Source organism: Puccinia triticina, chromosome 12A, assembly GCF_026914185.1.
Source record: "Puccinia triticina chromosome 12A, complete sequence".
In the NCBI taxonomy this organism is placed as follows: domain Eukaryota; kingdom Fungi; phylum Basidiomycota; class Pucciniomycetes; order Pucciniales; family Pucciniaceae; genus Puccinia; species Puccinia triticina.
The window spans coordinates 443,491-455,539 of NC_070569.1; the positions used below are offsets into that span (position 1 = coordinate 443,491).

Sequence of the window (12,049 nt, forward strand, 5' to 3'; positions counted from 1 at the left end):
TGGTAAGATCAAGATTTATCAACAAAAATTTGATGTTATATGTGTGGCGGGGGACAGTTGGGAGATTGGTTTGGTCTGTAATCAAACAATGGTGGTGTTGCATGGATAAGATACGGGCATGATGATTGTACAAAAAGAAACATGCTGCTTTTGATGAACAAGAGGGGAAAAAAGCAGAATACAAGCAAAAGTGGATAAAGATGATGATGTGCAGCAAAGGAAAGACGGATGATCAAGAATGGGATTTGATGAGGTCGATGACTTGGGAAATCTTCTTGAAATCTTTATTCTTGGCCACTTGACTATTGCAGATCTCAACCTTGACTCCCGAACAGATATCAAGAATGATTGGATCAGAAGTCTTGATGCACTTCACGACGTTTGGGCGTTCAATACGCCAGCAATCACCAGGTTATGGTGGGTGGTTGTGGAGGAAGCCAGGTGGGTTTTGACCGAGTCCCAGTTGAAGGTTTGGCCGGTCCCTCCACATAGGCTGAGGTTGGCGCTGTCCAGGATGGAGAATGCGTGCATGCCGGGCTCGTTTGGGGCAGGTGTGATGATTCATCATCCGGACCAATGCCCCTCTCGATGAAATTTAGCCCGCTGGGAAGAATTTTGAGCACGCTACGCCATTGGATGAAGCTGCGTGGGATTGACAACCCGGACTCGGCTCAGGTTACTCGGGCATCACCAGTCCTTCCAACAAGAGGCGGCAGCGATGCCGGCTCATTTATAGCCCCATCTCAAGACGCATATTCCAGTGGAAAGAACGACTCGCCGCTTGAGCTGCCATCATCCCCAGCTTTCCCATCACATTCTCCCAACCTCCGCGATGCCCCTGGAAGCTTTTTGCCATTGATGTACGACAACAAGGCCTTTTCACCTGCCATGTCACATGCACCTCAAGCGCATGTGATGCCTGTGCACCCCGGGGCTACCACCCTTGTCGTTTCGATCGTCGCCGGAAGTCTGGGTCTTGTTGGAATTCGTCTGATTCTCCCCATATTGGCTTGGAAGAAGAACGGATGCTTTCCCGGACTTTCATCTTGGAAACGCAAGCATAGAGGCACTACCTATGATGAATTTATGGAGGAGAAGAGTTTTTGGGTTGCTGACAAACAACCCAAGATCCATCGTGAAAGCAAACCAAACCCCGAGCGCACAGTCACTACTGTTAATCAGAAGTCAAACAGCTTCTGTTCCGCTAGTGAGGATGGTCGAAGCGGCCACCCGGTGTCTCGCAGCCCATCTCAAGCTTCTTCTATTCCACCAAATTAAGCATTGACAGCATCCAGCTTGAATTTCCTGTACCCGTATCGTCCCCGATTGCGCCTTCCCTTTCATCGGGCCTCAGTAGCAACTATGAGGACGATCTGAAGCAGAATGATTATAAGGTTATCAGTACCTTGAAAAATCAAACCCAACCGGAGCCCGCTCAATCACCCCACAAAATCAATTTTTCTGACGATGCCCACCTCGCTAGCCGGCCAAGGTCTGATAGCAAGTCTTCAAACATATTGAAGGCTTCCCTCAAAAGCATCAGCTCCATTGCTTCTTTCCTTCTCAGTATCACAAAGTTTGACTCTTTATCAGCAGGAAACAAGAAGGGAAAACTTGAGATGGGTATCAGCAGTGAGAATTGAGGTAAAAGCGTTGGGCCGTTGGGTGATGGGTTGCAAAGCTGGGGGGTGGCGAGGACGGTTTTGAGTCATAGCATTGGGTAGGGGTGGGAGCGACGTGGCGGTAGCCGAGGCCGCGGTCGTATCAAAGGCAACGGCAGGAGGATCTAGGCGTTGGGATGAGGAAATATGGACGTTGGGCGGCAGGTTGTGGGGCTTGGGGGGTGGCGATGGCGTTTAAAATTCATAACAGTGGGTGACGGTGGGATCGTCATGGCGGTAGGTGAGGCCGCGGTCGTCTGAACGGTAACGGCGGCGGGGGCCCGTGGCGATTGGAGGGTGATGGCGTTGTGGCGCTTGGTGGGGCAACGCTCGTCTGTATCAGGACCGCGGTAGCAGGTGATGTGGGGGGTCATGGTTTGGGGTGGTTATTGTCGGGTGCGAGCTAGGGAGTTGACTATAAAAGGGGGGGGTGATTTAGGAGTAGGTTTACTTCAGGCGACTCACAAGCTGTAATTCCAGCCCCTGGGTCGTCTCACCCCCGTCCGCTGTTGCAATTGCGCAGTCCGGCGGGGGATATTCGTGGGCCCCCCTTGTGCTTTAGGGCTGGGGGTCCTCTTCCCAACGCTTTTTAACCCTGCTAGACAGGGATGGGCGTTGGGCCACGGTGTGTCAGCTTGCTGCGCTAGGTGGCTGGGGGGGTTCTTTGGGGCTTTTGTGGGCACTTTTTTTTGTATTTAGTCTGTTTGTGGGCCAACTCACGGCCTTTTGGAGCATGTTTCATAAAAGGGAGAACCTTTGATCTTTTTTTTTGTATTTTGGCAAATTGTAGGGAGAACCCTTGAATTTTTTTTCTATGAACCTGAGACTTTAATATACTTGGATTTTAAGCCTATTTGCGTTGCGTAGAAATGAGTAGAAAAAAAAACCGTGTACGCACCCGGAAAAGGGGGTACGCAAAAACCGGGTACAAACGCGGAAAAACCGGGTACGTTTAGTAACCCCCAACAAAAAATACAAATTATAAAAGTAAGTATTTACAAGCAGTCCCAAAGATTTAACAAACTCCCAGCCTGTGACATGCCACAGGTGAAACAAGACCGGAGTTAACCCGCTCAGCCTGGCACAAGTGTGAGAAGCAAAAGTCGGGGCTGTGAGGCCATCAACCCGCGCAAGTGCAACAGGGGATGCCCTGAAGGACATTTGCCACTGCTTTGTGGCTGTGTTATATAGCCTTGTCAGGCCCCTTCCCTCACAACTCAACCATACTCACCGTTTCCAAGCACATGACACATCACCCCGCCCACCAGCCACATCCATCAACCCCTCCGTTTCAGCCTGCAAGAAATCCCACACCAAGGACAGCCACATACCTGCGAGTTCAATCTGGCTGTATTTGTTGCCTCTGATACACCCCTCCCCCTTTTTGCTGGCTTGGTGATCACCATCATACACACTTTCTTCCCCTCCACCCATGCCCAGCTCTGGGAGACCACCAAGTGGGGCTGGTCCGAGCACCATGTTGGGCTGAATCCTTCCAACCCTCCTCCATGTGCTTGCACGAACCGCCCAAATTTCACCTCCAGTCTCTCCGCCGCCGTCGGATCACAGCAGTTCTGGGCAAAAAGGCGCCTCGTCGGCAGTGCGGTCAAAGATGGGGAGTGCGAGGTGGTCGATTCTGTCGGCAATGGGCTTGCCGGGCCGGCTGTTTGGCCTCAACTAACGCTCACTCGCCAACTCCGTCCCCTCCTTTAAGTTTGATTAGCACTACATCTCCAGCCCCGGTGTAAAGCTCAAAAGTGTTCCTGAGAACCTTTTGCTGAGTGCAGAAAGGGATGAATGAGGTTACCTCTGCCTTTCCTGGGTCACTAGACACTAAAACAAGCCCCCCAATCTACGATTGGAAGGTTTATGTAGTGATAGTGGAGGTGTATCAAAAGATAGCCTACGTCGAACAAGTGGCTTAGGGGATATGGGTGATGTAACCGGTGCTGAGCGAGTCGCGAGTTGATATGGTCCGTGTGTTGCCGCAAAGAGTTTGTGGAACACCCTGACAGAGGGGTTGATGATGATTGAGCGATGTAATAGTGTTGTTGTATGTATGTAATTGTTATGTAATAAGGGTAAAACCACAATATAGTGGGGGCTAATACTGTAGAGTGAGCAAGTGTTGTACTGTTATGGGGTAAGCTGAGTGCAAGTAGTTTGCTGAGAGAAATTACAACTGGGGGGAGGAGAGCCTCCTTAAATAGAAAAGAGTGAGGGATTTTAGCTCCAGGGGAACCAGGGAATGAGGGATTTTAGCTGCCCTGAGCTGTCAAATGAGGGATTTTGGCTGGTGGTACAGCCTAGATGAGGGGATTTAGCCCGATTGACAGGTCACATGATGTAATGATGAGGTAATTTAGCTGGTGAGAAAGTGGAGGTGAGAGGTTTGAGTTTGGCCTATGATGTCATTGACGTATGATGTCATTGGGTCATCTGATCATCTGTACTGCCCCTGTCTGTCAAATGATGTCATACAAGGGAATTTAGCTAGCCTGAGCTGTCAACTGATGTCGTGTGTAAGCTGCATGAGGGGTTTTTGCTAGCTTGACACCTGCATGAACTGCAGCGCCTATTACACTAGTCTGCATGCACCTGCATGAGCCTGCATAAGACTGCATAAGACTGCATAAGACTGCATAAGCCTGCATAAGCCTGCATGACACGTGCATAACACAATGTAATGAGTGCAGCTGATGAGGTAAAGCATATGTAAAGGGTAGACAAGTGTCAGAGCGGACCATGTAATCCGTTACATGGTCCTGAGTAAGGGTGGTTCATGTAACGGATTACATGACCTGAGTATGGTGTTTGTGTGCATGAAACTGGCTGATGGTGTCTTGAAGGGGTTGTATCTTCTGATCCAGAGGGGTGTAAGGTGTGTTGTCCATGGTATCCTGTGTAGTTTTGGCCGTAGAATCCAATGGTGTCACCGTGTTGGTTAATTTGTGAGTGTACATATGAGAAAATGGAAAATTTTGAAATGGGCTAGATGGGTAACCATAAAGCATACCACATCCTCCCCCAACTTATTGTCTCTCCCCAGACAAAATTCTGTTTTGATTGTTGTTGTTATCCAAGGTGTAGAGTTGTGTCTTGATGTCTTGAAGTTTGTTGATTGTTGTCCGTGTATGAGGTGTTAATCTTGAGGTTTGATAGAGAAAAGAAAGGGAAAAAAAAGAAGAGAAAAAAGTTGTTGATTATTTATGTGTTTCAATTTGTCAATGTATTTTTATTGTCTTTTCTTTTTTTTTTTTTTTTTTTATTATTGCTTTCTCTTTTTATTTGTTTTGTTTCTTGTTTTTATGTATGTACTAGAGGCCAAGGCGGCTTTGCCGCTGCAAATCCTAGGCTCAATTGCAACACTCAATTGTAAAACTAACACAACACAACAAAATATTGGACCAATTATTGGTATTGTATTGATTTACCAATACACAAGAGCTTGACATGGGTGTATTTTATCCAATAAAAAAGACAATATCCCTGGATTTTATTTCCTAGTCCAACACAAAAATATGTGGAATATTTTATTGTATCACCACTGGGCTTCTACACTACACTACACTACATATGCTACAGGGGCATGTAGTGATAGCAAAGCCCCATGTGAGTCTGTAGTTTTGGAGCTTCTAAGATGCTTTGTGGTACTCTAAAGCACCTTTAGTGATGAAAAACCACTGAATAACTCTACAGCACAGCTTAGTGGGAGCTATTGCTATTTTGTGGCCTGTGCATGTAGCGCTAGCACACATCAAGCAAAAATTTGCTACACTACAAAGTCAGATCAGAATTTTGCTACTTTAGGACACACTATTAATATCATTGGTGTAGCTGGCCCAATCTTGGTTTTATTAGGACAGTTAAAATCTAGTAATGGCAACTGCTGCTGGTTTTTGTATGTACTGGAGTGCTGTCTGTTGGTTTTGGAAATTCATTAATTTCCCAGCCAAATTAGCTTGGTGAGCAACAGAGCTTCAGGTTCTGAGATCATAAAATGAATAAGTAGGTTTTTGGCTGCTACAATCACAGCAGATATTTTGCAGCCTTAGTTTTTTTCTGACATCTTTGATAATTTTCAAGCAAACACATGCACAACTGAACCATACTAAAAATTGGGAGTCCAAAGATTTATAACAAGCACACAAAAATCCATCAAGTGGAAATAGATCAACTGTTAGTTTTTAGGAACTTAAAAGATCATCATGTGTTTGCAAGAGTCATGCTTGTAACCACATGATCTCACTTCAAGACTTTGGGCCAATAACCTATGGAGCTTAGGTCTTAAATCAGGAAAAAAGGTTTGGGTACCCGTGCAACAAAGATACCATTTAGGTGTCATCTGCTCAATTGTGGAATCATGCAGGTTTCAACATCACTCAACATGAATGGAGGAGTTAGATCAAATTCAGTTGTTATTCTACCCCACAAAATTTTGGTGTCAAACACCCCAGGCGTGACCTTAGAGCGTATCCAGAATTCAGTTGTTATTCTACCCCACGAAATTTTGGTGTCAAACACCCCAGGTGTGACCTTAGAGCGTATCCAGTTGAGATGCTGATTTAAAACATTTTTCAAGTTGGAGGTTAAATTCATCTGTCAGGTTTGTCGTGGCGCTTTAATCACAACATGTGAGTACTACTGACTTGTACTTGCTCAAGAAACTGTTTACAACACCAGCCAACACGTTTAAGCCATGATGTTATGAGAGGGAAACTTTTTGGCGGTGCTTGTTCAAACCCGCACAAGTTGCTGACATTCACTTGCCTGAGTTGACCCAAACATATCAGGTGTGAGTAGGACGAAGGGCGCCTTGGGGTGAGTATGGCCCCGGGGTCGCCCGAGAGTTGGCCACATGCCTCCACGGCCGTACCGCCGGCCTGTTGAGGCGTAGGCCCAGAGAGGCCCCATCGGAGCCTTCGAATCGGGCGAGCCATGAGGGCAGCCCCGAGGGGTGTGGGATGCGGGCAGCGCATTCAACAACCCCCAGAAACACCTTGAAGAGACCCTTGGGGTTCATCATGGCGTTGCCAAGGCTGGCCGCCGGCAGGACGGGGGGCGCCTTGGGGTGATTATGGCCCCGGGGTCGCCCGGGAGTCGGCCACATGCCTCCATCTCGGCGGCGGGCTTCTTAGCGACGGGCTTGCTGACCGGCTTGGCGGCTTTGGGGGCTGGTTTCTGCGAGACGGAAGCGGAGTCAACAACGGCACCAGTGGGAGCTGCAGGATGAGGATGGACTTACGGGCTCTTTGACTTCCGAGATGGGTTTGACGGGTTTGGCTAGTTTGACCTTGCCGCTGGCACCCTTGCCTTAGCGGCGGCGACTTTCTTTGTGGGGGCGGTGGGGACCTTCTTGGTTACCTTCTTGGCAGCGGCTGGGGCCTTTAATTTCTCGGTGGCGGGCTTCTTAGCGACGGGCTTGCTGGCAGGCTTGGCGGCTTTGGGGGCTGGTTTCTGCGAGACGGAAGCGGAGTCAACAACGGCACCAATGGGAGCTTCAGGATGAGGATGGACTTACGGGCTCTTTGACTTCCGAGACGGGTTTGACGGGTTTGGCTAGTTTGACCTTGCCGCTGGCGCCCTTGGGCAGAGCGAAAACACCTTTCTCGGCCCCTTGAGCAATGGCTTTGTTCAGACGAGTAATGTTGGCCGGGGTGTCAAGAACCTTGAAGCGGAAAGCGAGATATCTGCGAACGTGGAGTAATGGGGTCAAAAAACATGTAAAGATCGCGGTGGGGGCAGAAAATTGGCTTACTTCTTGATGGCTGGTCGACTGACGCCACCCCGGAGGTTTTCCTTGTCGTTCTTGATTGCATCCTTGATCATGTCCTCCATGGTAAATTTGATTTCGGTGGGTGCGGCCTGCAGACGAAGATCGAAGTTGGTCAGATGTGCAATGCTTGGACTCTGCCCCGCTGTGTTGCAAATGAAATGCGCGAGGCAAGCGGAGTGGGTGGCGCGGCATGTAGCAACCATCGTGGCAAACCTTTGTAGTAGGGGCAACCCGCTGCCTTGGAGCATAGTGACTGGTACAGCCAGTACTCAACCCTCCATGGTACACACAACATACAGCATGGAGGGCAACGCCACCGCCACGCTGCTGCCTTGCAACTGCCCGCACAGTTCTTGTGGACATAAATACCCAAAAACTCAAGGTGGGTGAGTTGGTTGGGGTATATAAACCTGGGGTTTGGATTTTTTTAACCCCAGGACGTTCTCTGCCACTGCACTTCCAGCTGGCAGCTCCTCCTCAACCCCTCCGATGTTGCACTTGCGCAGTTTGAGGGTTAATTCTCGATGACCCCCCTTTGCAATTGCCTTAAATGCGGCGCGCTGGGGGTTATCTGTCCAATACTTGCAACCTCTCTAGAAGAGGATGGGTATTGGTTCTGGTGTTGTTGTTTGACTTTACTTTTTTTCTTGTTATTATTTTGTAGGGGAAACCCTTGATCTTTGTTTTTGTGATTGTCTGTCTTTAATAAACTTAGATTTAATGAATTTTCTTAAATGAGGATTTGATGTTTAGCATATATAAAAAGTGGTAAGAGAGAGGGGGTAATTTAGTTTATTGTTTGACTTTTGTTGATGGGGTCGTGTAACTGTGAGTGTCTTGTCCTGGTTTGCGGCGAGGTAGCGCTATAGCGCTGCGCAGTACGCATGAGATTGCGCGCCAGTTCTGTAGCCATGTTTGGTGGTCGAGTAGTATTCCGGCTGCGGGTTTGAGTTCCAAGCCGCCTGAGGGGTTTAACTTGAGGCTACGCAAGCTGTGGCGCCCGCGTCCGTAGGTATGTCCTAGAGGGCCCCGGTAACCCATAGGTTTCCCGGGGATTGGGTTCGAGTACAAAGTTTTGCCTGAGTCCAGGCTTCTGATGAATCTCCGGTCGCGGACGCCGGTGTGGTCGACGCTCTTGTATAGGAAGGAAAAATTCAAAATTTTTAGCTTACACACAAGTTTCACAGTTACGTAGTTCAGTTACATATACATAGCAAGTCTACATAGTAATTTTTACATATACATGCATATTTACAGTCATTTCTTGTTGCATACTCCTAATGTATGCAGTGTTACAAACCATCTTTTGCACTATATTTGAATAACCAGAGATCAGGAGTTAATTATGGGAGGGATGAAAGTCCAAGTCCAAGTGGAGGCTTTGACCCTCAAAACCTGATAAGAAGTATGTACAGATCCTTATCTTGTTGCTATTGGGGCAATTCTTTGAACATGACAACTATTTTTCTCTAGAATATTCCAATCCTTCTTGTTGCTAAGGCAAAACTTCCATTACAGTTGATAGACCATTTTGAAAAATTCTATTTCTTCTTGGTTTCATGTATTGTTGCACAGCCTCTGCTGTATTGTTGCACAGCCTCTGCTGTATTGTTGCACAGCCTCTGCTGTATTGTTGCACAGCCTCTGCTGTATCCACAGTTACCAGAATATTCCATACTTGTATTGCTGTGCTACCTGCACTTTTTGCAGGGAAATTGTAATCCTCCAGGGGGCATAAATCCCTCACTCTTGTCTATAAAAGGAGGCTCTCCTCAACTGTTTTTCTGGTTCCTCAGGCAAAAGTACACAGAGTACCTAGCCAACAAATAATTGTAAACACGACAGCACATATTTACTACGCAATATATATACCAGTTACACCCTACAAATAACCAATACTTCGCCAGAAGAGTCCCAAATAATCCCTTGTAATGCTATTAACAACTACACTGTCCACATCTTCTTCTTCCAAGCTTAGCTTGGGGGGTGTTGTCAGTCTGATTTTCAGAGAGGCAGGGGTTTCCCCACACATACTTTTCTAAATTCAGCCAAAAGGGGTGCAACCCACTTTTGGAGTCTCACAACTGGTGTCCCAACAGTGGCACAGTTAGTTGGAAGTAGTTTTAAAAAAAGAATTATTAGGAGGCTTGAAGTTTTTTTGAGGACCACTGCAAATTCAAATCTAGCAAGTAACAGAATTCATCAGTCAATTGATAACCTTCAACATTACGGAAAACAGAAACCAAAATCAGCCATAAAATAATTGTCAAAGAGTTAACAACCTCAGATAGAAATTTTTATAGTTAATCTTATTCATCCAGAATCCGAGTTTGGGTTGGTGAATAAGAATAGTAAGCAAAGTATCAAGAATTGAGAAAGCCCTGGTCACAGAATACCAGAGAAATCAAATTATAGGGATCAATAGGATCCAACCTGTTTTTTGAAAGAGGAATAAACTAACACAGCTTCTATTTTTAGTACTGATCACAGTTTTTTTGTTTAAGTTTGTAGGAAAGAGATCACTTAGCTTTCATGTCTTTCAATTTACCTGGGGATTTGGAAGCAGGAACGGAACAAGGAAACAGCAGCATGAACCTGGACAATCCACTCCTTCCACAAGTCAGACCAAACCTACCGTTACAAAATACAGCTTCAACAAGCAAGACAAGGGCCCTAGGCCAAACTGGGCAAATAACTGCAAGTGGATTAGGAGTAGCTACAGGTTCTGGAGCACCTCCAACTGCTGGAGCACCTTCAACTTCTGCAGCCGACCAAGCTGAAAAACTCTTCAAAACAATAACACCCACAAAGCACCAGAAAGAAGCATCCAATCCACATGTGCAAGAAACCTTGATATGGGTCAAAACGCCCCAATACGCGAAGTAAGACAGAAGGTTGTGAAGATTGAAAACGATACTCTCAAATTTGAAGGTGAAAGGTTGAAAACATTTTTATTGAGATATGAAAGGGCAGCAGAGGCATGTGGAGCCAGTGACTGGGACATGGTTATGCAAATCAACAGGTTTGTGATTGGCGAAGACTTGAAAGAAGAACTTGAAACATTAGAAGGATACGAAGAACGGGACTGGGATCTTTTGAAAGAGAGTATGACGGAAGTTTGGGGAGATTACTATACCCAGATAAAGTATACAGTTCAAGACTTACGTGATTTGGCTGAGGGAATTGCAAAGAAGGGTGGATTAAAAGACATCCACGATTATAGGGAATTTGTCTCAAAGTTCATGATGATTGTCAAATATCTAGTGAAAAATGAGCATATCACCTCTCAACAGGATGTAGTCTACTTGTTTTTGGCAGCATTCTCCAAGGAATCACAAAAGAATATCAAACGTTGTGGTGGTCAAAATTGTAGTCAATCGTCAAGATCAACCTTCAAGATCAAGACCCCGGTTCCAAGATGCTCAAGACTCAAGATTACCTTCTCAAGCCCTCTCAGTTCCCTCCTCCTCCTCCATCCTATTTCTCATTTCCAATCCACCTCTCTCAAATCTTTTCCACTGTCTCCCTTCTCATTCACTTATCCTTACATTTCTTGGTCCTAACACAGTTTATCTGTGGGTTTATTTGTTTGTTTGATTGGCTTGTTTTGTTTCTTCTAGCTCTGCTTCCCTCTTCTTTCTTCTCTGTCAGTGTTCTTATTTCTGAATTATTTTCTCCTCTCACTCTTCCATTTATCATGTCTTCTATATTTGCCTGCTTTCGGTTTCATTTTTTTTTGAGTGTTGTGTTTTCTTTCTTCTTTTCTGTTGTTTTTTGGTGTGTGCGCGCGCACGGCGCGCGAGGAGATGATGACATGCTTGTGACAGGCCTCCAGGAATCCAAGTTCCAGGCGAACTTGGAGGATAGGAGGCCATAGCATCTGCTCTGAGCCAAGGCGGCTATCAAGAAATTTATTTGATCCTCTGTCAGCCTGTGGGTAACTAACCGTGTCTGAGAGGGTTGTTACTATCAAGATGATGGTGTAAGATGCCAAGGATGGGCCAATGGGTTCGTGGTAAGACCTGTAAAAGGTTTCACTCTATCAGTAATCTTGACTGAGAGGCTTGCTCAATTAAGGCGCATCCAGATCAACACAGGGTGTTAATAGGCATCCAAGGAATAACTCAACTTGGGTTCGTGGTTTTACCTACAGAAAGGTAAGGGTAATCAAGAGTTGAGAGTATTCCTGAATTGAATGATGGTTGAGAATGAAGGCACTGTTTAACTATGTATGTGTTAAACCTTGCTATAATAATATTCTGAGGGATAAACAGTCCTGGGGGGCGTGTTTATGTAGAAGGGAATGAGCAGGAGGGAACATGAGGCGCTTGGAGGCGCTTCAGGACCAGGGGGGGACTGGAAGCGCTCAAGGGAAGCAGATCCTCATGAGGATCAACATTGGAAATGATCAGGGCAGTGTAATGATCAGTACTGATCCTGGATCAGTAGCTGTGTACACTAGCTGATCATAACCAATCATTGATTCCATTCAGTGCTCTTTGAATTGGATTACCTCATGTATTGTTTATGTATTTATATCATAACCAATATGTTATGTAAATAGGTACTGAGGCGTAATAGGGGATAAATGAGTGATACCTGTCTTGGTGTA

The 12,049-nt window shown here is 46.2% G+C and overlaps 4 protein-coding genes across 4 annotated transcripts; 1 reads left to right on the forward strand and 3 right to left on the reverse strand.

Moving 5' to 3' along the window:
• Positions 1-232: 232 nt before the first annotated feature.
• Positions 233-531, reverse strand: PtA15_12A39 (uncharacterized protein; the record flags this gene model as incomplete). The annotated part of the gene is made up of 2 exons (XM_053162004.1): positions 233-319; positions 397-531. 2 exons carry the CDS (start codon positions 529-531, stop codon positions 233-235), a joined length of 222 nt encoding a protein of 73 aa, XP_053025609.1.
• Positions 532-576: 45 nt separating this feature from the next.
• On the forward strand, positions 577-1,278 carry PtA15_12A40 (uncharacterized protein; the record flags this gene model as incomplete). The annotated part of the gene is made up of 1 exon (XM_053162016.1): positions 577-1,278. The coding sequence occupies one exon, from the start codon at positions 577-579 to the stop codon at positions 1,276-1,278; it is 702 nt and encodes a 233-aa protein (XP_053025610.1).
• Positions 1,279-1,786: 508 nt separating this feature from the next.
• Positions 1,787-2,035, reverse strand: PtA15_12A41 (uncharacterized protein; the record flags this gene model as incomplete). The annotated part of the gene is made up of 1 exon (XM_053162027.1): positions 1,787-2,035. One exon carries the CDS (start codon positions 2,033-2,035, stop codon positions 1,787-1,789), a length of 249 nt encoding a protein of 82 aa, XP_053025611.1.
• A 4,909-nt stretch (positions 2,036-6,944) lies between these two features.
• Positions 6,945-7,685, reverse strand: PtA15_12A42 (uncharacterized protein; the record flags this gene model as incomplete). Its single annotated transcript, XM_053162038.1, has 3 exons — positions 6,945-7,118; positions 7,183-7,351; positions 7,420-7,685. 3 exons carry the CDS (start codon positions 7,683-7,685, stop codon positions 6,945-6,947), a joined length of 609 nt encoding a protein of 202 aa, XP_053025612.1.
• Between the last annotated feature and the right edge of the window lie 4,364 nt (positions 7,686-12,049).